The sequence below is a fragment of the Pholis gunnellus genome (genome assembly GCF_910591455.1).
Source record: "Pholis gunnellus genome assembly, chromosome: 9".
Taxonomy (NCBI): domain Eukaryota; kingdom Metazoa; phylum Chordata; class Actinopteri; order Perciformes; family Pholidae; genus Pholis; species Pholis gunnellus.
Window position 1 is genome coordinate 14,968,970 of NC_136535.1, and position 23,949 is coordinate 14,992,918.

At 43.2% G+C, this 23,949-nt stretch overlaps 1 protein-coding gene across 1 annotated transcript in view; it reads left to right on the forward strand.

Annotated features, from left to right (window-relative positions):
* The window catches only part of rsrc1 (arginine/serine-rich coiled-coil 1), a 107,326-nt gene that overhangs the window by 10,401 nt on the left and 72,976 nt on the right, over nt 1–23,949 (forward strand). Inside the window, exon 4 of the mRNA XM_079165643.1 lies at nt 10,034–10,282. Coding sequence (XP_079021769.1) covers nt 10,034–10,282 — 249 coding nt within the window. The remainder of the gene's footprint in view (nt 1–10,033; nt 10,283–23,949) is intronic.

Below are 23,949 nucleotides of genomic sequence, written 5' to 3' on the forward strand. Positions count from 1 at the left end.
AGAAGGTCCTGAAACTGTCGTTAAATAAGCAAAAAGAAATATGCACTTCATAACATGCTTTATCAGCTGGCCACTCATAGCAATATACTGGTGCCAAGGATGCAACAATTTGCGAATTGAATTCAACTTTTTCTTTTTTTTCTCTAAATATTGCAATGAACACAATTCTTATTGAGACAACAAGCATATTTAAAGATGCATGATTCAGTGTTTCCAAATGAACTCTTATAAAATGTAATTCCTATTACAGTATAAATTCTTCACATTTATATTTTGGAATTCAGAGTTGACAAAAAAAAAAGTTTGTTTGAAGTGTTCAGCTCTAATCATGGAGAGCGCTGGATAATTTCCCTTTTTTAAAAGCTGTTTGAATAAAAGCAAATCTTTATGATTACTAGTATCACAGAGAGCAGACGAGTCACTTTATATGTGTGTGTGTGTGTGTGTGTGTGTGTGTGTGTACGAAAGACAAAATGTAGTTTTGTTTGATGACTGAACCAAGTAGAAGTATGACACTCCCACTGTTATTTCTTCGGTAGAGACCCACTTGCAATGTTTTGCAAATAAAATCTCGATAATGCCAAAGACTAATCCATGCAGTCAGCCCTCATTGTGTTCACTTTATGACAGTAAAGAGCCTCATCCGTCTGGCCAGACCAAGAGAAAGACGGAGACGGAAACGCTTTTAGCTCTGGCATCGGAAAATGAGCACCAAATGTATCTCTCTCTCTTTCCTTCCTGCTTTTTCTCTGTCTCTCTCTCCTATTTAAGCTTCTTGAAGTTCTTCCAAATTGGGTTTTAAATGCCAATTAGGAGGTTGAATGTAGTAAAATAAAAGCAAATGCAGGCAGGATGGCCTCACCTTCTGGCTGGTTAGGCTTCAGAGAGAGCCGAGCCGGACCTTTGGCTCCCAGCGAGGCTTTGAGAGAAATATCCTGCCTAATGAACACATTAATTAGAACCATAACTATTTATAAGATGATAATTAGAAACGAAGGGAGGTAAACTGGGCTTTTCCTGCAATTAATGGAGGATTAATTACGGGAGCTAATGAAGTGGATTTTTGAAACGCGTGGAGGTGAAGTACAGAGATGTGCAGCCCGCTTTGTGATCACTGGCATAATTATTTTCTCCAGCGCCAAAGCGTTTGAGGCCCCGGTCCTCGCCGGCTCAGGCCCGGCTAATAAGCATCATTGCATCGTTATATATGCACTTAAAAAGACTTGCCACTGAAATGACTGTCTAATTATTTCTAATTGGCAGGCCCTGTGTGTTGTCATTGAGCTGTTTGGAGCCACAGCGGAGCCCCGGGTCTAATAACACTCTGGGCGGAGAAGCAGGGGGGGAGAGAGAGAGAGAGAGAGACAATGATACATAGAGAGAGCATAAAGAGGAGAGGGGAGGGGGGGGGGGGGCTCTACCAGTTGCCTGCTTCTCATAGCCGGACCGGCACCCCCCCCCTCCCCCTGTGTGCCCAGCAGGAGGACAGCGGGTCCTAGAATGTCGCCCGGTGCGCTCAGAGGTCACATTGCCAAGTAGCCGATTAGCAAAGTTTTATTTTATCTGTGCTTGTTTTTCCCCTTTTTAATTAAGTGCTTCTGCTCTTAATTTATGCGCAGACAAACGCCACCGTCTGTCCACGGTTATTCTTTTCACTCTTAAACATGCTACACACACACAGACACACACGGAGGGAGGGAGGGAGGTATGTTTATATGCTGTGTGTGATTCAGTGGCCAGGTTTTGAGCCGGTCCGTAGAGACGCATGCTAAGAGAGCATGCATGGACAAACCTCAGTCAGGCGTGTTTACCTTGTACTCTACTTACGCTCTGGCTCAAACCATATGGACACCATCGTTCTCTGGGAGTCACAGGACGGCGTGTGTGCACTTATATAGTTGGTCTTCTTTACAATATGCTTACACATCGTATATTCCGACCGATACGTAGCGTTGAATTGGGTTTGTCGGTAAATACGTGCATCTTTACAGTAGACGTACATTTCTTTATTATTTGAGGCATTGATCTCCATTCAGGCTGTGGTCATATACTCGCATTTTTCGAGCGTGTTTGCTTTACGAAAGTGTTTGAATCACGGCCTCGGATTACGTGTGTGAGCACCACACTTAACTCGTCCTAAGCAGAGCCATGTGCGTTGTGCTGCCAAAAAGCACTCCTTCATTCCGCCTCCTTCCTCCCCGGACAACTTGGGAGCAAATTGCCAGCTAATGGAACCACTGCCTGCACTTGTCAGTTCACTTTGGACAAGCAAAGGAACCGCACAAACACACACACAAAAGCATGTGGTTTCACTCACACTTTTAGTAATTTATTTGTGGAAAAAGAAGAGAAAAATGAGAGAGAATGGCAGAGAAATGAAACAAGGATCATGTGCGCCTTGACTGAAACCTTGACAATCTTTTTGAAAGTAATGAAACACTTTCTCAGCATGCGCATGAGTTTTTCTATTTGAAATTTGTCTTCCTTTTTTTGTTCCGTCTATCCATTCGGGTTTTGGCAGAGTCGAGGACATGAGGATGAAGTGGAGATAGATGGATCGCCCAAAGGATACGTGGCCAACTGTCGTATGATTGGCTGAACAAAGAGCAGACTTCTGTGACTGGATGGAACAGAGAACCCGACGTCGCAATTTTTTGGCTCGAAATCAAAAGCAGGGAAAATGTAATTATTTTAAATGCAGTCAACAGTTTTGTTAGAGTGGAAGTTTGCCAGATTTCTCAGTAAACTCTGTTGGATATTGACACTCAGAAAAAAGTGGGAGAACAAAAGCGCGCACTCTCATGCGCTACTGCACATGTAATGAATGACATTCATGCCGTCACTGTAACATGGGTGGCATCATTTTGGATCCAGCTTACAACAGCGCGTGGCAAGTCCAATCATTAAGCAGGAACTTTCTGGAGAGATTTTTTTAAAAGCTGTTTTGCAGCTTCCAACATATTGTGATCCCCGTAACATGTAATCTATCAATGCAGAGTTTTTCTGTGACTTCCTTCCAAGAGAATTGGCCACAAAAGCTCTATATGTCTCCGTGTTTATTGTGTTGTTTTGCGTCGCAAACATCACCCACTGTGATCGGTAAAAGAAGGTAAAATCTAACTCCGTGCATGGGACACGTGGACCACGAGAAGCGACAGATGCAGCGGAGGGGAAAGGTCTTTTTTTTTTCCCCCTCAGAGGGTGAAGTGTTTCTCTTTCTATTCATTTCTTGATCTCTCTTTCCACGTTCGTCTCTCTCTCTCTCTCTCTCTCTCTCACACTCCGCCTGGTTCAATCTTGACAGCAGTTCTTTTAAAAAAAAAAAAAGATTTTTTAGAAAGTTCTTTATGAGACAAGCCTCTGTTCTTTCAGAAGACAACTTTATGTTATTCCACTGAAGAGGGGGAAACTAATAGTTTTTTACAGGGCGCTATACCAGTTGTGTCTTGGGTGTTTAATTAAGTGTAGTTTCCCTTTAGTAGTGGAATGTGTGTCTGCTTTTTGTCGGCCCGTTCCTCGGTGCCTTTTACAGTCCACCCACATGGTTTGTCTCAGCGTTTATGATTTTTCTTATGCCGGAGTTGTGAGGTTCCTAAATCACTTAAGCACACGGGGCCGAGCAGTCCACATTTAAACAATAAAAGGCTGTTATGCTAAGGGCCCTCAGATCTCCCACCACTTCATAAATACATGCGTATAAAAGGCAGAAAAATACATCTTCCCTGACCAGAGAGAGGGAGCGCGAGCGTCTGAGAGCACACCTGCTAATTGGAGCCAGCTTGATGTGAAGCACGGCTGTCTGCTCCGTCCTCTCCAGAAGTCCCAGTCTTTTTCATTCTCCCCCTTTTTTTGTTCTCCTGTTTGTTCTTAAATCCCAAATTTTATAACCTTATTTTTATCCCATTGTTACGTCTCCCTCCATACCCCCTGTTGTCCTTCACCCATTGTCTCCCCTTGTGTAGTCTGCACTCCCTCTCCTCCTCCTACAGTCCTTCAACTTCTTTTTTTCCCTCCCTGCTTTCCACCCTCTTACAGATGGAGGCAATGACAAGCAAAACAACTCTCTCCTAACTCTGCGTAACTAATTGTTCCGGGTGATGGATTGGAAGGAGGTGGAAAAAAAGTGGGGTTTCAGTTGTGTGAGTGGCTGTGAGCGAGTTGGCAGGTTAGCACCTAGTCCAAGTGGGACCTTCACTTGACCTTGCGTCTCCCCCCCTCACCCCCCGGCTCCAGCTGCTAATGGGTGTCATGTCGAGCCTCGGCTGCGCGGCGGTCAAAGGTCGCTGGTGCACACCAGACGGCCAAGTTTAGGATTGCGACGGGGAGGCTGAGTGATGCTGGGCATATGCGCCAATGAAGACACCGGGTAATCAACACATTATCGACACATACACACACACACACGCACATACACACACCCACACACACACACACACACACGCACGTACACACACGCATGCGAGGAAACCACATCTTGCTGCAGAAAGTCATCTTTTCCCTCATCGCTGGCTGGCCGTCGTAGGTTCATATATATCTGAGGCGTCTGTGAAGGCCTTTGAACTCTGCTAAATGACTTGACCCTGTGGCTTGTGGCTGTAACTGTGTGTGTGTGTGTGTGTGTGTGTGTGTGTGTGTGTAGTGAGTGGGTGGCCTGCATGGGGTCTCATTTCGGCTTCCCAGCATAGCGGGGTGTTGCAGACGTTTGTGTTGACGACTGCTAAATTAAAAGCAAACTGAAGATTATGAAAAATCTAAACATTGCTTTTATGAAGCAGTGGGAGACGGAGAGAAAACACATTTCCGTGAATCTTTCATGCTCCGTCTTTGCTGTGTTAATTGTGCTCACAATCAGCGACTTTACAGTGATTCCCTGTGTGTTATTTAGTGTATGTGCGTATGTATATTTATGTTCTGGTGTGGGTGTGAATGGTGGATGACTGAGTCTGTGTGTGTGTGTGTGTGTGCGTGCGTGTACCGTGAACCGAGGGAACCGATATTGTGGCTGCTTGGAAGGAGGAAGCAGCTTGGGAAATGATTTCAACAGCTCTCATAATTAGAGGAATATCATAAATTAAACTTGTGTCTGCCGTTGCGTTTGAAGAGCACTCAAAAGTAATAAATTCTGGATGGTTAACATATTTGCATTCCATTCAGCAGGCAGCGTCAGGCAGGAACAGCTGTTTTCCACGTCTTTTGGCAGCAGGAAATGCACATTGCTCACTCAAGGTGCTTTTAGACACACTGAAATGGCAGAAAAAAAAGAAAAGTGACTTTTAACTTGAACATGAAGCTGCTGCTGTGTGCTCTGTCACTGGAAATAACTCTGCGGGGAACAGCGCATTAATGAAGTTCTTCAAATATGGATCTTCTCGCTTTCAATAGGCCCGTTTCTTTTTTCAATCTGTCTATTTCTTGGAAAAGTCGACTGGGAAGCTTTTTTGTAGTCTTTGTGCGTGTGTGTGTGTGTGTGGCTGAAGTGCTCAAATCCAAGGTTTTACCTTTACTTGATAGGTACCACCAGCGGGGTGGTTTGCTTAAGACTGTGCAGTAACATATTTTGTTGATGCAAAGAATAAATACCAAAGATTTTAAATACATTTTATGGTTTCAAAACGCCTTCTTAGAAGTCATTCAACACTTTACCCAGAAGAAGTTAACCAGAAAGCTGCTATGATTTTTGCTGTGTATTTTTGTATGTTTTAACAAACATGGCATCATCTCTGTGTAAGAGACTATAATATTTGCATCCGTCTTTTACACCTGTTCTTTTACTTTTTAATTTACTATTTCTCTCTCCAATCTCTCTGTCTGTTGCTCTACTTTCTTGTGGAAATGATTTCACAAATATAATGATAATGATAAGGTTGAGTGCACCTAGATCTTTGAGTGGCGACTCATAAGTTGTAGTTGATAACTAAATCATTTTGTTACATTTTTGTTAGAATGACAATTGATACGTTTTTGCTTTACTTTACTAAACTTAACCTTAGAATGAAATACGCACAAATGACTCCAGAGTCATGTTTCAACTTTTTTAGAAAGAATAATGAAAAAAGACAAAAAGAAAAGTGTACAATGGAGCGCGGGGGTTTAGAGGCTGGCCTCGAGGCTCTCTATTGACACAGATGATGAGCAGAGTCAAAATGATGGTAAGATGCTAATCTTTCAATTAAAATATATTTAATCCTATACTCGCGTTATTATGATCAATCCTTTGTACTCCTTCTCATCATTACCATATCCAGCCAGGAAACAGATGGTCATTCTATAATACACCTGTATGCCCTCTTCTCTAGCTTTTGGTGTATTATTGGTCAGATCGGGGTCACTGTTGCCGACGTGCACTGAAATGCGATAGTGTTAAAGCTACATAGCCATTAATCACTGCTGCGCCACGCTGGCCTAATGGACAGGGATGCTGCTCGGGGCGTCACTGAGAACATCACTCGCTGTGTGTGGTGTTTTCTGCCACAGGACCAATGCAATACGGACATGAACTTTGTTTTGTCCTCCTGACAGAGGCTGGTGGTTGTGGATACGAAGAAACAATATGAATATGTGGAAGATAAGGTTAAAGGAACAGTGAGGATAATTGGTCTTTTTGTGTGTGTGTGTGTGTGTGTGTGTGTGTGTGTGTTTGGATGTGTCCCTACACTGCGTAGCATGAATAATGATTTAAATGGGGTCAGATTCCATTGGAGACGCTCACCTGTTTCTGACACTAGTGGTATCGCGTAGCTGCCATTAATGTCCAATTTTCAATGAAAACAGAAATAGAATACAGACTGATAAGGGTAACACACCATCCAGCTTCACACCCAGCCACATAATTACCCCAATGGGCTGTGGTGAGGGATCATATCCTGGCGCGCACCGGGGGGTCAGCAGCGATAAGCTTCAGCCCGGCTCCCAACATGCAGCATAATTACTCTATTGATAATTCACCAAGAAAACCGTCCCGGCCAATTGCAGAGCTCCGATTTAATGGATTGGACTGTGAAACGAGGGAATGGAGGAAGGAGGCTGCGAGGGGACAGCATGTGTGTGTGTGTGTGTGTGTGTGTGTGTGTGTTGGGGGGAGTTGTACGAGGGGGCAACCAGCAAGGGCCTTTTATTATAAATGAAAATATGTTCAGGCCATAGGGGGACCCATTTTCCCTGGAGATAATAAGGCCAATGAAATGTAAAGCAGGGAAAGGGCTTGGCATGGGGTCCAACTGTGTCTGTTTATCTGTGTGCGTCCTGCATTAGCCCATTTATCCCCAGTCCAAATTAGCTAATCATTCTCCAAGGGGAAGGACTTGGTCAGGAAATTGACATTTAGCAGCATAGGCTCACTCTATTAACTACAGTAAATTTAATTTGCTGCACACCCCAGAAGTGGGCTGTTTTCTTTGCCATCAGAGGGAGAGAGAGAGAGAGAGAGAGAGAGAGAGAGGGAGACAGGGAGGGAGAGAGAGGGAGGGTGAGATTGTGTTTATTGCATCTGCTGCTTCTGGCCACAATTTGCTTGGCTCTAAATATAAGACTTTTGGTTTGGAACACTGCAACTCTGTTGTATTTCCCCTCATGTACTGTTGATTACAAACATACGCAGACATTGTCAGCACATAGATTCACTCATTCCAAGGTCTGTTTGGGATCCATTGATGGATTATCTCACTTGGAGACTCCAAACCCCAAAAATGCCAATGTTTTTTTTTCTTTTTTCATTAGCTGTGATTCTCTGACAAACCCAATCGTAGTAGCTCCAGTAAACAATATTAAACATGCTAAATCAAATGGCCTGTGACTGATGGCTGCTTTCACCTCTGAATCAGATGTCATGATGATTGTTTTTGATCATCACTCCTGGGTTTCTGCTTTAGTAGCTGTGCTGCAATGAGACTGGCTTTTTAAAGCTTCTCAAATGTGACGACTTGCTGTTTTCTTGTCATATCTGATTATAAACTCAATATTTTGGACTTTTTTGGACACCCTGGATACATAATCTTCAACTTTGGGAAACTATACCGAGCACTTTTCACAGCTCTCTGACATTCTATGGAGAAAATGATTAATCAAAAAAAACAAATGGCTGAATAATCGATTAGTTTCAGCCCTATTTTTGACTTTCATAAATGTAAAAATGTGTTTTTTTTGTCTCCTGTGACAGTCAGTCGGATATCTTTTGGGTTTGGACAAAAGAAGAAGTTCGAAGCGACGGGCTGCACATTTGTTCACTGTTTTCTTTTGAAAACCTGCAGATTAACCACTAATGAAAACAATCGCAGGTTGCAGCTTTTATTGTAAACATGAACACAAAACTAAAACTTTCAGAGTTTCATGTGTACTGTATGCGTTACTGAATATATGGTGTTGTTTTAATGCTACTGATCATTGTCTGACCTTTGCTTACTCACAGCACATTGAACTTCTGTGGTTTCGGAAGAAAAAAGAACTTCAAATATTTTCTTTTTCTTTTTGTTTTCCAACGAGAGGGGAGCTCCTTTCAAGACCTTGAACTAGTGCAGTGAGCTAGTCTCCAGTGATCAGCAGCGCCCCGGCCTAATTGATTGCAACAGTTGTCAGAGTGTTGTCTGTTAGGAGGGTGACAGCCGTCTGAAGAAAATGATTAGTTTTCTGTCGGGAGTGAGACAGCTCTGGATGTCCCAAACTGCAAACTAATAAAGGGGGGAAAGCAATAAAGCTCGTGGACAGCAGGTTCGACTGTTTTTATAGACAAATCAATAAAATGATAGATGATGGAAAATAACGGCATCTCAGCTGCCGATTTCTTCTGGGGTTTCAAATCACGGTCCTTCGCACACACGCGCATGTACACTGACACAGGATGCCAGCACACACACACACACACACACACACACACAAGCAGAATATGTTGAAGGGATTTGTCTGCGTTAATAGAGGCATGTGCAGTGACACATAAATAAGCGGTTATGATTTGGTAATTTGTGTCGCTGTGTATGACACAATATTGAAGCATGAGTTACACTTTCAATTCACTTTTTGTTGATGTTTAAATGATGTGTGTGTGTGTGTGTGTGTGTGTTTGTGTGTCATAACTAACAAAGTTAATCTCCCGCTGTTAATCTTTTTGAGACCAGAGGGCCAGTGTCAGGATCAATACCGAGGACAGGTCTTCCTCTGAGCCCGCCTCTAATTGGCTCCATTTCTACTGTGTCTCTGTGTCTCTGTGTGTGTGTGTGTCATGCTGTATGTGATTGTACGTAACTGTATTATTAGGTCCATCCAATGAAGGATGGATTTGTTCACTCAAGAAAAAATGTGATGCTAGTGAGTTTTATTTTGAGCTTTGTGAAGCGATTAGAGCGTTACAATGTGTTGACGTAAAGTCAGTATCTCCAGAAAGTCGGTCTCGCGTCGTGATGGGGTGTCATTTGCAGATGATTTAACCGGTTTGGAAGTCTTTGTTACACCTAACATAAGTCTTTTGAATCAAAATCCAGTATGGTGAGAGCAAAAAACACTTATTGTCAGCAGATTAAGGCATGTGCTAAAATCTATTTTGGAATAAAAGTTTGCAGGACGCTAGTAATAGCTGATTCTTGTGTATTGTGACTATTTTACAATAAAAGAGCGATAGATTTTGTCCCCAAGCAATGAACCGAATCACCTGCACTGCAATGCATCCACAAGATGTGTTCTCCTCGTGGGGACACACCCAGTCGCTCCCACACTTCCTATTTCCGCTTCCTGCCACGTTTATAACTGACAGCTGAGTGAAACATTCTCAGCCACATTGGCTGGGAGTGATCGAAAGACATTCTGGTAAATACAGTCGATAATTAACTGTAAGTAGACAAGGCAGAAAGAGGATATAACTTGGAACAGATTGGTGATATTTAACACTGCAGTAGTATTTGAAGGCTCATTTGTGGGGAAAAAGAAAACTACCAGCATTTTACTTATTTGTTGAGAAAAAAAGAGCAACCCCCCCCCCCCCCCCCCCCCTCCAAATTAGTTGTAATATCTGTGGTTCGATGTCTTTTATGTCTTTTATGTCTTCCAGGTCTCATTCTCGCCACCGGCGGTCTCGCAGTAAGAGCGGCAGTGGCAGCCGACGCGGCACCCAAAGCCGCAAGAGAAGCGGCAGCCGCAGCCGCCGGAAGAGCCGCAGCCGCAGCCGAGAGCGGGACCGAAGCCGGCGCAAGGGCCGCGAGAGGGAGAAAGAGAAGGAGAAGGAGAGGGACAGAGGACGAGACAGAGACAGAGACAAGGACAGGGAGGACAAGAGTAAGGACAAGGCAGTCAAGAAGGGGTAAGTGACAAACTTTTTTTACACAGAGGCGTACATAACCCGGTGGTCACGAACGCACCAAACAAGCGCGGGGTTGGCACAGCTCAATCTAAACTGTCGGCACAGAATATGTTGGTCAGTATAATGCGGACTTAAATGCGGAGCTCAGTCTCAGCCCCTCCATCTGTCCATCCATCACTTGATCCTTCCATCCATCAATCAATCCATCACTCCCTTTCTTCCTCCATTTCCCCTCGCAATCAAGCAGCGGCCCACACTGGCCTTGTAATGCGATAGAATTCCCTCTTGTAAGGGAAGACGTCATGGGGAAAGTAGGAGTGCTGCACAGGTCTCAGTTTCAAGAGAATGTTTGGGTCACCAGATGATGTCTGACGACTTTAACTCCACTTTTCACCCAGCTGCAATAAGTCTCGAAACATAACAATATCATATGCATCTCTGATGTCTTTGGTGCTCATACCAAGAAAAAACAAAACAATAAATGAGACCTCCTTATCGAGGGGAGAAATGTTGGCAAATGACATCTTCACTTGCAAGTGTATGTCTTCTAAAGGCTGTAATACTCACTAGGAGCAGGTTTAGAGTAGTGGATCTTTAAACAGCGGCGCACTCGGCTACAGGTCTAACTACCTTAGAGGCCTCTCGTTGCCTCGACCAGAATAGCACCCTCAATACCTCCCCAGCGCGGGGTGCTCTAATGTGATTTGAGGCCACTGTAATATGACTGGAACCCAGTTGTTGTCTGTCATATTGAATGGCACAGATGTGTGTATCAGACTATGGATCCCACGAGTGGTGCCGACCAGCCGCTGAGCTAAAACGCGTCAATTTAAGAGGCTTCAGCGTCCCTTCCTTAACAGATCACTTTACAATTAAGATTGAAAAAGTGTATATTCACATCCAAAGGTCAAACCAGGTTGACAAAGCTGCTATTTGTCTTTTCAAACAAATGAAAACTTTGAATACTTTGCACATAAACTTGTCCGGGAGAAAACATTTAGAGGCAGAATTTATTTCTAGGCTTTTCATTAAATGTACTAACAGACATGTGCAGTAATAGCCAAATGTCAATTTAGGATTTTACAAGCGTTTGATCCAACTGAAAATGATCTCCATTCCTCAGATGTGTTCTTGATGCAACTGTGCTAACAGATGATGAAACTCATAACTGTAGCAAACGGTCGTAAGACAAAAATGCAGCACATCTAAGAATGTTTCTTTTTTTTTTAACTTAGCTTGTGCACTACTGTCAAACTGTCACAGCACTTATTCTGGAAAATGTGTGTGTGCTGCATCTCATTAAGTTAAGTAAATGCTAATTATTGAGAAAATGTATCTTTCACAGTGAATCTTAACTGAGATTTTTTAATGTATTTTGCACAGTTATGACTGAGGGAAACATCCACACGATTAGAAATCAGGGTTACGCATTCACATATTATTCAAGCTATGGTTTCTTGTTTATTTAGATTTACACATTTTGTAAATGATCTTTTAAATAATGATTCATAAGTTCAGTACACTTGTTTTTACAGCAGATGTGTTGATATTAATAATAAATTCAGCGCTACTTTCTTTCATTCTTGTGGAGGCTTCATTGGTCATCAATGAAGACCTTGGGGCTCAAGATATTTCTCTCTGTGTGAAAAGAACATGGAGATTTGCCTTTAAAGGAAAAGTGCTCCATTTATTGTAAGCTATTACATATTGCCTTTCCTTAGATCCGTATCAGGAAAACAAATAAAGCTAACAGTGAAATGCACGGCCGGCCGACTATATCTATTTTCTTATTAAGGCTTCAATATCCTTCAGCATCGATAGGAATCTCTTCCTTTTATCTCTGACCCCGCTTTAGCTTGTCTGTGTGCGCGTGTGTGTGCTGATATATGTAGGTTGGTTTGTGTGTGTGTGTGTATGCAGTTCCACCTGTGGCAGCGTTAATATTCCTCAAACTGTCTAACCTCCTATCTGGCCTTCAAATTTACCTGTGGATGTATGATGCTGGAATCATTTTGACTAAACCGTGTGGTGCTGAGCTGCCATCACACCGGCTGACACATACATACAAATAGATACTTTGGTTTCCTTTGATCTGGGTATTGAAGATGGTCACTTGACTGTTTGCTACATGCACCGTGCTCTTTGGGTCAATAATAACCTTCATAACAATTTATAACGTACATAATTACTTTGTTTTGGGTCACAATTCATTTTAAGGTTCTTGCTTCTGTTATAGAAAGAAACACAAATGTAGTGTTTTTTTAATTTTTTTTAAATATACCATACTTACATGTGCTTTTACAGTGTTGGGTAATCACTAAACATGTGATGATTACATAAAAATACCCTATACTGAAATGTGTCCTTGATTTTTCATTGATTTATGTTTTTTTTTCCACTTTATTTTTTACCGTATTTGTCTCCATCACCACACTTACAGTACAATAAATGAGTACAGTTAAAATCCCATTGGTGTGTCTGTGGACGTTGCTATGATGGTATCAACGTCCAGAAAGTGGCTGACATGGATGTTCCTGATGTTCCCCAGTGGCTCCCACAGGAGTTCAGAGTTTCTTCAGCAGAAGAGAGGCAGTATAGCAGTGAGAGGTTTCAGGAATAGAATAATGCTCCTGTATATGATAATATGTAAAACAAGGCGTTCTGCAGTATTTCCTGTCAATGACAAGCCACTTCCTTTTTTTCCCCCCATTCTTCTTCTTCTACTCTTAATGGTGATGGGGGTAGGGCCTTTATGTAAGCCCCTGATCCTCACCACTTACACACAAACACACGCGCACACACTCCAACCTCATTCACATCCAGGTTTCCTTGCTGGGTGGTAGGAGAGGAGTAAAGCAGTGCGATGTTGATGGCGGGGTGGGGAAGAGGCTCGGGAGCTTTATAGTGTCTGTCAGGATGAAAGAGGGGCCCCTCAGAGCGGCACCCTGACACCGACTCTGTGTGTGTGTGCGCTCTCGTGTGCGGTGTTGTCGTCATTAAACATTTAACACTCCTCTAGTATGACAGCAGGCAACTTGGTGCTCCAGCGGCATGTTTTCATGCAAAATTTATTGAAAAAGACGAGCTGCTGTTAAGAGATCTTGTTGCCTTTCACCGGTGGCAAAGGCTAAGTGGGTGATTGTAGGGTTCCGTGTGTGTGTGTGTGTGTGTGTGTGTTTACCCAGACTAGTGTACAGGGTCAGAAGGTCAGTTTTGCTCTGTGTAATCCTCTGGCTTTGTATTTACAGAGAGAACATAAGAGGTTAATTTAAGAATTTAAATTAGTTTGTGTTTGTCTTTGATAGATTCATCAACAGGAAGGCTTACTTGTGTATCGTGTTTATTGTTCATTCTACTTTGAGTTAAGTATTTGAGTGGATCCAGGTACCCCTTCATCAGCACCACTCGTCTTTTTGAAATATGTTCTTTATAATTGAAACTAGATGTAATTTAACACAATAATATACACAACTTATTGTAGTTGCAATATTTTTTCGTTGGCTTATTTAAGTTTGCAATCATATTATTTCCACTTTGAGTATAAGAAACTAACCATTTATCTGCCAGTTTTAATGTACTGTTAATGTGTTACGACTGACGCATGCTGGCAATGAATTGGTTGTTGTGACAATACAATTATTACATTTTTAATCATATTTGTATGTTTATTTTCCTCCAACACAAATATGTTGATTTTAAAAATATATATATGTATATATATATATATGTATATGAAATTATGATTTTTTTTTTTTAATTAGCTGAGCCACTCAACCTCCTTGGTCCCTGTGGGATTCATTTAAATATAATATATAACATATTTATCTCTCCTCTAAAACAATTAGAATGACTGAACACACATACAAACAACATAGCTTTGTTCTGCACTCAAGTGCTCGTGGCTTGAGTCAGTTTAGGCTTCATTTGAATGTTATTACCTCCGCCAAAGAGGTTATGTTTACGGAGAAGCTACTGGCCCGGTTTTCCTGTAACTTGGTGGGAGGGTGTAGCATGAAATATGATTTTGGAGCAGATTCAGATCACAGGGCAGGTACAAGATGGGACCTTGGCGAAGGTCCGGGCTCCCTGAGTGCCCTTCTAGCTCGTCCGTGTGCTCTCCCTAAACCCGAGCAGGAGGAACGATCGGTGTGTTGTGTTGACAAGTGCACACCTGATCATTGACGGAAGTATTGAATGTAACGGCATTCTTCACCGGATGTTCAGACTCAACTCCCACCTGTAATTAATGAGCAGAAATCAGTTATCAGACGGCTGTTTCTCCACAGAAAGTGACAGGTTTTTAAGAATATTTTTTTAATAACATGTTAGTGATTTAAAAGGTTTAGGCATAAATAAGCTGCAGAGATTGAGGCTTTGATCAAGCTTGAAGGAATTTGGAGGGGGGGGGGGGGGTTCACTCATGATGCCAGTGTCGACCTCCCGTGCTTTCCTCTGTAGCGGATCGCCAAGGTAGTGGAGGAACGTGGACGTGGGCTGCCTCACTCCACATCCTCAATCAGAGAGGTCTGTCCAATTAGGCTGAACTCCTCGACTGTGCCGGGTCACGGGAAGGACTGTCGGTCCATCTGAATCAATTTCATGTCATCCGAGTGTGAAATGGGCAGAGGCTGGGCAGCGGAGGCACAGAGGGCGGTTGTGGAGACCTCTCGTGGCATCAGACAGCCGTCTTTTCCCTGCGAGTGTAAAGCTGCAGTTGGTATAATGAGCTGAGGGTTAAGAAATGAAATGACTACCTTTTCATTAAAGCCTTTTTTTGATGTCTTTGTCTATGAAAGAATCATTTGGGGAGTTTTTTTCCTCTGCTAGCGAGAGCAGCACTTCTAACAGTCCGCACTTATAAACTAGCTTATTGTTTGAGGATGGAGTTCCTTTTTAAAAAATAAAGCATGTTTTCTTGACACTTTGTGTCCATAGAGCCGTCCCCACCAAACCCGCCCGTTCCCATCTCTCTCTGTGAAATGTGATTGTTTAGTAATTCCTCTCATTACTGTGTTTTCCCCTGACAAGCTAAACAGAACCCAGCCTCACCACAGGGGTCCCGGCCGGACCCCCAGGCCTCAGTTTGGCTAGCTTTGCTCCATCGCTCAGCCTTAACCCCTGGAAGCCTAGAGGCTGTGAGGAAAGGAGAAAATAAAACAAGACCCCAGACACAAGCGCACACATTGCGCACTCACCGCTGTTGATTTTCCCTACCTCCTTGCCTCACTCCGAGGAAATGATTGTCTGCTTCTTTGCCTCCGTTGAACATCTATCAGCTCATTAGTGTTGATAATACACAGAGAAAGTAAGTGTGTTTGTGTGTGTGTTTGCGCTCATGTAGCCCCTGCCTGCGGCGTCCTCTCAGCCTGTTGGGAGTGTGTGTATGGGTGGTGTGGATGGGACCACTGGCTGCTGCGTTGTGTGTGCGCGTTTTCTGTGTGTGTGGGTGTGTGTGTGTGTGTTTGTCTGCACTCTTGCAGGACTCTAGGCTGTGTCTGGCTCTGGGAGCGGGTCTGGGGAGGTAAGAGAGACTTCAAACGCCGTCCTCGGAAGGTTAGGATACACTCACATTGACTTAAATCAATGAGCTGTAAGTGTGTGTATTATTTGTGTGTGCGTCAAGGGGGGTAGCCTAGTGGCCAGGAGCGAGGCGAGACATGGGCGAAGCTGAAGAGGAGTGGGTGTGCATGTGATCGTGTGTAGTTTTGGGTGGGGGCTGGGCGGTTGGACGAGGCTGGGTGGAATAGGAGTGATGCCTACATGCGAAGGATGGACAGGCGTGCACACACACACACACACACACACACACACACACACACACACACACACACACACACACTCCCAATAGACAAACACATGCGCACACAGAGCGGTGCAGCTGTAGTGTTTCTTGGCCCATGGCTGTATGTAGTCATTAGCTGCTTTTTTTTTCTCCACACAGATAATGAGCATAGATTGGATGGAAAACAGCCTGGCCGCATGAACTCGATCTTCACTACATGGACATTTATTTTAACACACACACACACACAAGTAGATGAATACCTTGTTAAGACCGATACAGTGATGCAGGACAAACCTGGTTTCTCATTGGTCTGAACGTCCCGCTCAATACCTGAGTTTAAGGCAGGAGGGGGTGAACGATATAAGAACTATAACTAAAGGTTTATTATCTAATGTTAAAGAATGCCGATCAAACTTCGAGCCCTAGACCACACATTTTGAATCAAAGCTGAAGGAATCTTTTTTTCCGTATTCAATCAAACAACTCGCTGTAATGTGAGGGGGTTGTTGTGACTGCCCAGTCTGCCAGTCTGCAGACGTGACTTCTAATGACTTGCATGCCAGATATCAACCCAAACTGATGAGGACACAGACTGTGAACATGCATTATGCCAGCATTTGTTTATTTATTAAAAATAATAGGTGGAGAAAAGAAACTTTCAATCAACCAACATTTTCCTTTGCCATTGACTGACTCTTAATTAAACCCTGAATGATGAAAGGCTGACGTGAGTACAGGAAGTCTAGGCAAGAAGAGTAGCAGACAGAATCTGACACATCCAGGCTGTAATCCATCAAAGTTAGATTAAAGTTTCCTGCTGTTCAAGGTTTGTTACAATTTCTGGAGGATAAATAGCAGTCCATGCACTGAGTAGTGAGATTATCCTTATTCCAGTTTACTAGAATCTAAATGGGGTTTGGCCACAGATGTCATAAGGACAGATGAATGCTGTACTCAGCTAAAAACTAGAGCAACAGCCGACAATAAGTATTATTATGATGATTATTACTGTTAATATTCAATTCAGATAATGCAGTCACTAATTTACAGTAACAGTCAGGACTGTAGGACATGTTGTCTACGCCTGAGAATGACCTCTCGCTCTCTCTCTGCACTGTGCAGATTTGTTTGTGTGTGTGTGTGTGTGTGTGTCTGTGTGTGTGAGAGGGGGAGAGAGAGAGAATTCTGGCCACTTTTAATCGCAGGAGAGACACACTGAGCAAGCGATAGAGAGCTGTGACAATCCACTTAGTGCGCTCTGTAATCTGTTTAACCATTTAGTGAGTTGTTAGAGGAGTAAGCAAACACTCACACACATAAAGGAAAAAACCCACTAGACACACACTAGACACCTTGCAGGCTTTAGCGGCGCACAGGACGGTCTGCCTCCTGAACTGGGTAGCGATTCAGTAGTGTTTAGAGTGTGCGTGTGTGTGTGTGTGTGTGTGTGTGTGTGTTGATGTGTTTGAGACCTGCTGTAGGCACTGAGAGGAGCCAGGCCTGGAGCGTGATGACAGAGACCAGACCCGGCCAAATAGAAGATCCCCCCCCAATCCCCCCAACCCCCCAATCCAATTACCCTGTTCCTCTCTTTTATTTCCTCCTCTCCTCCCTTCTCCTCTCCTCTTTTTACGGCCCTGTCTTAGCAGCAGCAGCAGCTAGTGATGGCAGTCCTGGCTGCTGTTGAAGTGGCTGGCTGCTCCGCTTTATGGATCAGAGGAGGATGCAGGCAGGATTATAAGCAGCAGGTTATGAGCAGCAAACATGACAGGCCAGCTCCGATTTAGGAGGGTTATGTAAATGTGCTTGTCGACAAAATATGTTTCTCTGCCCTCAGTATTTTCTCTCTTTCGCGGTGGAAAAGCCGGGTCGTTTTTGGTTGGAGTAATCGGAGTGGAGCTAAAAGAGAAGATTGTTATGGAGAACGATGTGTACGCGCCATAAATGTTTAATTTTCTCTATTATCAGTACTTATTCATCTGCACTAAGGTGTTAACTGAAGTCTTTATGAGAAAGGCTTTTGAGATTGAGAACACATTACACAGAGAGAGATGTTCTTTCTAGTCGGCGAGAGCAGACAAAGTAACACCGAGAGAGAAAGACACGACAGAGGAGAGGAAGAGTTTTCAGATAGCAGAGAGTACCTCTCCTCATGACCTCTGGTGCTCCGAGACAGAAATACAGCTCTGCAGGTCTTTGCCTAATGGCATTGATCATTACAAGAATACCTCCCTCAGAACCGGGTAAACAGCGCTCCAGACACACAGTTAAGTACCAAGACTCGGTTGTGGAAGTAAATATGGCCTGAGTGGAGGTTTCACATCGGCAGCCATTTTTCTTTTCTTTTTTGAAACAAAAGCGTTATGAGTACAGGTACCAATCATACAAGTGTGTGTGTGTGTGTGTGTGTGTGTGTGTGTGTGTGTGTGTGTGTGTGTGTGTGTGTGTGTGTGTGTATGCTTGATTGTGTTGATGGGAGTACTTATTTGTGTCACAGAGACGTAGCTCATGTTGATCATCGAGTAGCAATGGTGAAGTCATGAAGCCTCCCTCCTCTCTCTCTCTTTCTCTCTCTCTCATTCTCTCCCTCCCCTCCCCTCCCACCCATTTAGCCTGCCACTTTTTCAGCAGAAGTTTAGATCTCCGGGCCAATGTTTAATTCATTTGTACTAATGTCTCGCTCACTCTCGCTCTCCTTCTCTCTCATGTGCTGTGTCTCACCAGCTTAGTCCCTGCGGTTCTCTTAATAGAGTTATTTTACCTTGTGCCTCACTCACTTCACACTGATGACTCTTTCTGCTTCCATTTTTTTTTTTGCCATGATTTACATGATTTACATGATTTGTCAGATGTATTTGGGGCTGGAAAATATGGTTAATATCATTCTTAGAATATGGAAAATATGTCACAATGTGGCAAACGTCTGCAAACTGTGTTTTATTTGTGCTTGTCATTTAAGTTTTGCTTGGAAATATGAATTTGTACAAGAAACATTTGTTTGGGAATACATTTATATAAATATACATTTTATATATATCTTAAAACACAGTTAACATACCATCACCGTACACACTGCTCCAATGTGCTTTCCTCTACGTATAGTACTATCATTGAGCCTTTTTTATGTACCCCCGTCTCTCTGTTTCTGCCTCTTTCTATGCCCACATCTGACAGCATGGAAAGTATGTACAGTTGTGTATAAATATTTTGGGCACGGCTGTCTAATCAACAGTGAACGAATAATTCACTTCTTTTTCTCTCCACATACACATTCATCAGTGCAGACGGACTGGAATCCGTTAGTTCTGAGCTCTGTGTGGAAAACAGTTGGAGAGAAAAAGTATTTTTAGAAAATCATAGCAAATCATCTCATAAAATGTTCAAGCACATTAATCAAAAGGAATAATGCCGTTGGAGCCAATGTCATGGCACGCACATTTGAGGAGGTAAACCTAGGCCACAGTTTTGATATGGTCCCGTTGTATGTTGGCATCTCTGATGTATAGATTGTTTATGAATGCAGTGAGTCTTGAGTAGACCAGCGTGTCATTTTGAAATTTAGTACCATTATCGATACTTTTTAATACCATAAGTTTCTCGACAAAACTCCTTTTGCAAAACAAGCTAAAGTTGTCAAGGGTCCAAACGCAAAGAGACAAATAAAATGGTCTTAACTTTAATTTATATCAGCACTTGATTCATCAAAGTGAACACGATTATAAATTGGAACACTGTTTAAATTTTGACCATATTGTTGCTGCATTAAAAAGGTATAAACTTGAATTGTAATTCCTGTTTTTACCAAGTTGCTGCTCTACCATTTATTAAATTGTTAATAAATATAATTTAGTCAATTTCAAGGTTACATTTTGTTTTTACAAAGTAAGGAAATCAATGTTTAAGTCCTTAAGTTAAACATTAAGTAATTATCCCAGTCTCTTCCACACAGTGAGGCCCACAGCTTGTTCATTAAACACCGGTATCTGATCGGTACTCTGTATCGGCCGATAGCCAAAGTCCGGGTATCGGTATCGAGCCATGAAAGAGCTGAATCGGTGCTTTCCTGGCTGTAGCAACGACTCTGTCCTCTGTATGTGCATGTAAGTCTGTCTGCATTAGTGTGAGACTTGGGTTTACTTTTCTTTGTACCACTTTTCCTTGAACTCTACACACACACACACACACACACACACACACACACACACACACACACACACACACACACACACACACACACACACACACACACACACACACACACACACACACACACACACACACACACACACACACACACACACCCTCTCCCACTCCTGACATCTCTCCCTGTAGGCCAGACTGCAGAGCGCTTGGGGCCATGTTGTTTTGTCTTCTGACGGACAGACAGACAGACAGACAGAGGGAGAAAAGAGAGACTTACCCTGGCCAGTGATTACGCCAGTTTGACACCACAGACATGGGGGGGGGGGGACTAGTGAAAAAGGCAGCGAAGAAAACGGTGTGGAGATGATATGAATAACAATGTACGCGGTGTGTCTCCCTGGACCCTGATAACCTGCAGACCAGAGCCCAGTCCCTGTGACAGGCTGGCCTTTGTGGCCACTTTATCCCGCCTGTACACTTGTAAGGTAGAGCCGGGATAATCGCGCCTAATCTAATTAAGGCTAAAGAGGGCCATGACTGAGGCTGGCCAGAAGCAGACTGGGCACACTCTTACACACACACACACACACACATCAACTAACACAGCTCAGCGGCAAAATCCTGTTTGCCTCAGAAAAATAAGGTTGTCATATTGATTATGCAGATGAGGGACTAACCGGGGCTAACTGCATCTCGGCCAGCCGGTTCCAGCTGACACAGACTGAAGAGAGGGATACAGAGAGAGGAAGAAAGGATTAGGACACATTTAGCTTTCTTTTTTTCTCTCTCTCTACCTTTCTGCTTGTCTTGTTTTATGTTGAGAAAAGCCTTGTTACCCGTTGTGTGTATGGAGAGCTTTTTTTTTTTTTGAAAAGGAAGACTTCTAATATTTAGTTTAAATTTACAAGTTACAGTAAACATGATGAACATGACCTACAAATAATTCCAGGCGCCTTCGTAACAACTTTTACTGCTAGAAAAAGCGAAGGTTTTGTGACATTATAGTGAGCAGTAATTTGAAATACGGCTCTGACGGCATAGACACAATTAAAAACAAGCGAACCGACAAATATACAGGGACAGCTTCATATATTCAGTACGAGATGAGATGAGAGGAGAGAAACAGAAAGACTGTGATAAATCAACATCTCGCAGTGCTCTGTTCATGCTGAAACTAAACATTATTTTGTCACTATTGATTAATCTGTTGATTATTTTTTTTTATAATCAGTTGTCAAAAGTATGTCGAGGCATCTTCAAATGTCTTGTTTTGTCCCACCAACCTGAAACTCAAAGGCATTTAAATCAAATACAATACAGAGAAGCAGTAAATCCTCACGTTTGAGAAGGTTGAACAAACAAATATTTGGCTTTTTTTGCCTGATTGAAAGACTTAAACAATTATTCAAACTAAGCACAGTTGCTTGTAAGGACATGTTGTGGATACATGGCTATTAATAAACTGTCTGGTTTTTGTGTGTGTGTGTGTGTGTGTGTGTGCAAATTTGTGGCTGCCGGTTTATGTGTACACACTTGTCTTCAGGTGTGTGTGTGTGTGTTTTGTGTGTGTGCAGCCAGCCGGCAGCCAGATTGCTATTTCCCCCCTCTGCCCCTATAGAAAGGCCCGGGTATTCTCTGGATGAGGGTGTGATGTACAATTGAAGGGCAGGATTGAAACTGATTACCTTGTTAACTCCTGGCACCCACTGGCAGCTTGAAATAGACCTGAGCGCCAGGGCCTGATTTGCAAATGAATTACCTCTCCCCTTCCCCTCCTCTCCATTTCCCCCATCTTCCTCCCTCTCCCCCGTTCTTTTTTTCTTCTGTCCATTCTGTGCCAAGATCATCTTTTTATATTGTGCCATGACAGATGCTGTGCCGGGCTGCCATTGTTCCCCATCAGTTTTTCTGGGGCCACGAGGAGAGCCAAAAGATTTCCACATGTGATTCTAACACAAGCGTGTGTCTCCCCCCCCCCCCCCCCCCCCCCCCTGCCGTATAGCCCCGTGCTTCATTCTTTGTGAACCAGCGCTGAAATCTATAGAGTTTTGGAGCAGGCGGACATGTTGGGGAGTGTCATTGTTTCCGTCTCAATAACGGAGAGGTATTTTTCTGATTAGGAAAGGTTCTAATTGGGAGGTATGAAAAGGACCACCGGCTATTGAAGGAACCGCGGGGAAATTGATTGCTCTCCATGCCCCTCTGTCTTTGTCCCACTCTCCCTTCTATGCAACACACTAAAGATAAGTCAATTTACTTTCAAACTTGACCCCAGCATTCAATTCTCCTCAGCACCAGAGTTGGTTACGAGGCTACGGGGAGGGACCGTCTGTAGGGGGGGGGGCCACACTCGCTCCACGGCACTGCGTGTTTGTTTAGACGCGTGTGTGAATGGAGCCGGGTGACGGTTGAGTCGGCTCGCTCAAAATGAGTTGAAGACGGTTCCTCAACCATGACCGACTGATGCATGAGTTGTTTCTTTAATAGCAAAACACGTGTCGGGTCCTAAGCACAGGCACAGGAGCCTAAAGTAGGCACAGAGGTTTATTTAATCCATATTTTCACAAATTTGACTGTTGATGACCAGGTTTCACACAAGATTCAGATTGGTATGTTAATGCTAATTTTGCAATGATTTTGATATTCGGGTGTTTAAGCGAGACATTTTAAGATGTGAAAATAAACTCGTCAGTGCTCTCTGGTGAACTGTTTCTAAATGACCTTCAACCTAGTTCCTTCTTATCAGCCGCCGTATACAGCGATACTGATGTATCTGCAATAGGCTATCGGCTGATATATTGGTCGGGCAGAGTTCGCCATCTAGCTAAAAGAGACAATAATAAAGTATTCACAAAGACAGAAAGTCACCAGTTCACACAAACGCTTTGATCTGTAACACCGTGACTCTCATCTCCATAATTGGCCTCTTCTGCCCATCCCTTCTTTTTTTAATTTCAATTATGCTATTAATGTCCACTTCATTCAACGAGCCAGTGGTGTTGAAATAGGTCTTGTTATTGCTGACACAGTCACCTTCTTGTAAAGGTTGCACATATTCAATGAGTCAAATTGTCTGTGTAGGATAAACAAGTGCCGTTTGGTTTGGAGGTACTGCTTCAACTGTAGCCATAAAAGTGCTTATTAATTAAAAGTTCTGTCAAATTTTTACTCCTGGTGCAGAATGACAAAACACCTGTTTCTTAACCGTTAAAGTGATAAAAATCTTGCAACTTTTTGAGAAATGTAGTTCTTAAATTCCTGCTCCACAAGTGTTTCAAGCACTCTCTTTCTCTCTCTCGAGCGTTGTCCATGACCAGGTGTCAGATATGGGCCACGTATGAACAGGTGTGTGTGTGTGTGTGTGTGTGTGTGTGTGTGTTTATCACAGAGAACAGAAAGGCCCGCCATAAATCAGCTTCTTCCTTTCTTCTTCCTCCTTTTCTGACTTTTTTTATTGACTGCACTTAACCCTCCCTTCAGAGAAACATAAAGTGCTGAATTTGTTAGCCCCATTTTTAATGGACTGCTTTTCTCCACCATTTTGGGATTATGCTAAAGTAAAGCCCCCTCCATTGGGAAAGGGGGGTGGGCGTTGTATGCGGGCATGCGGGCATGTGTGTGTGTGTGTGTGCACATGCCGAATTACATAGAAAGCATAGAAGCATAAGTCTGTGTTTTGTTCCCTCTCGTGTGTTCTGCATGGAAGAGTGACAGCCCCTGACTTACCCTTGCATTATCC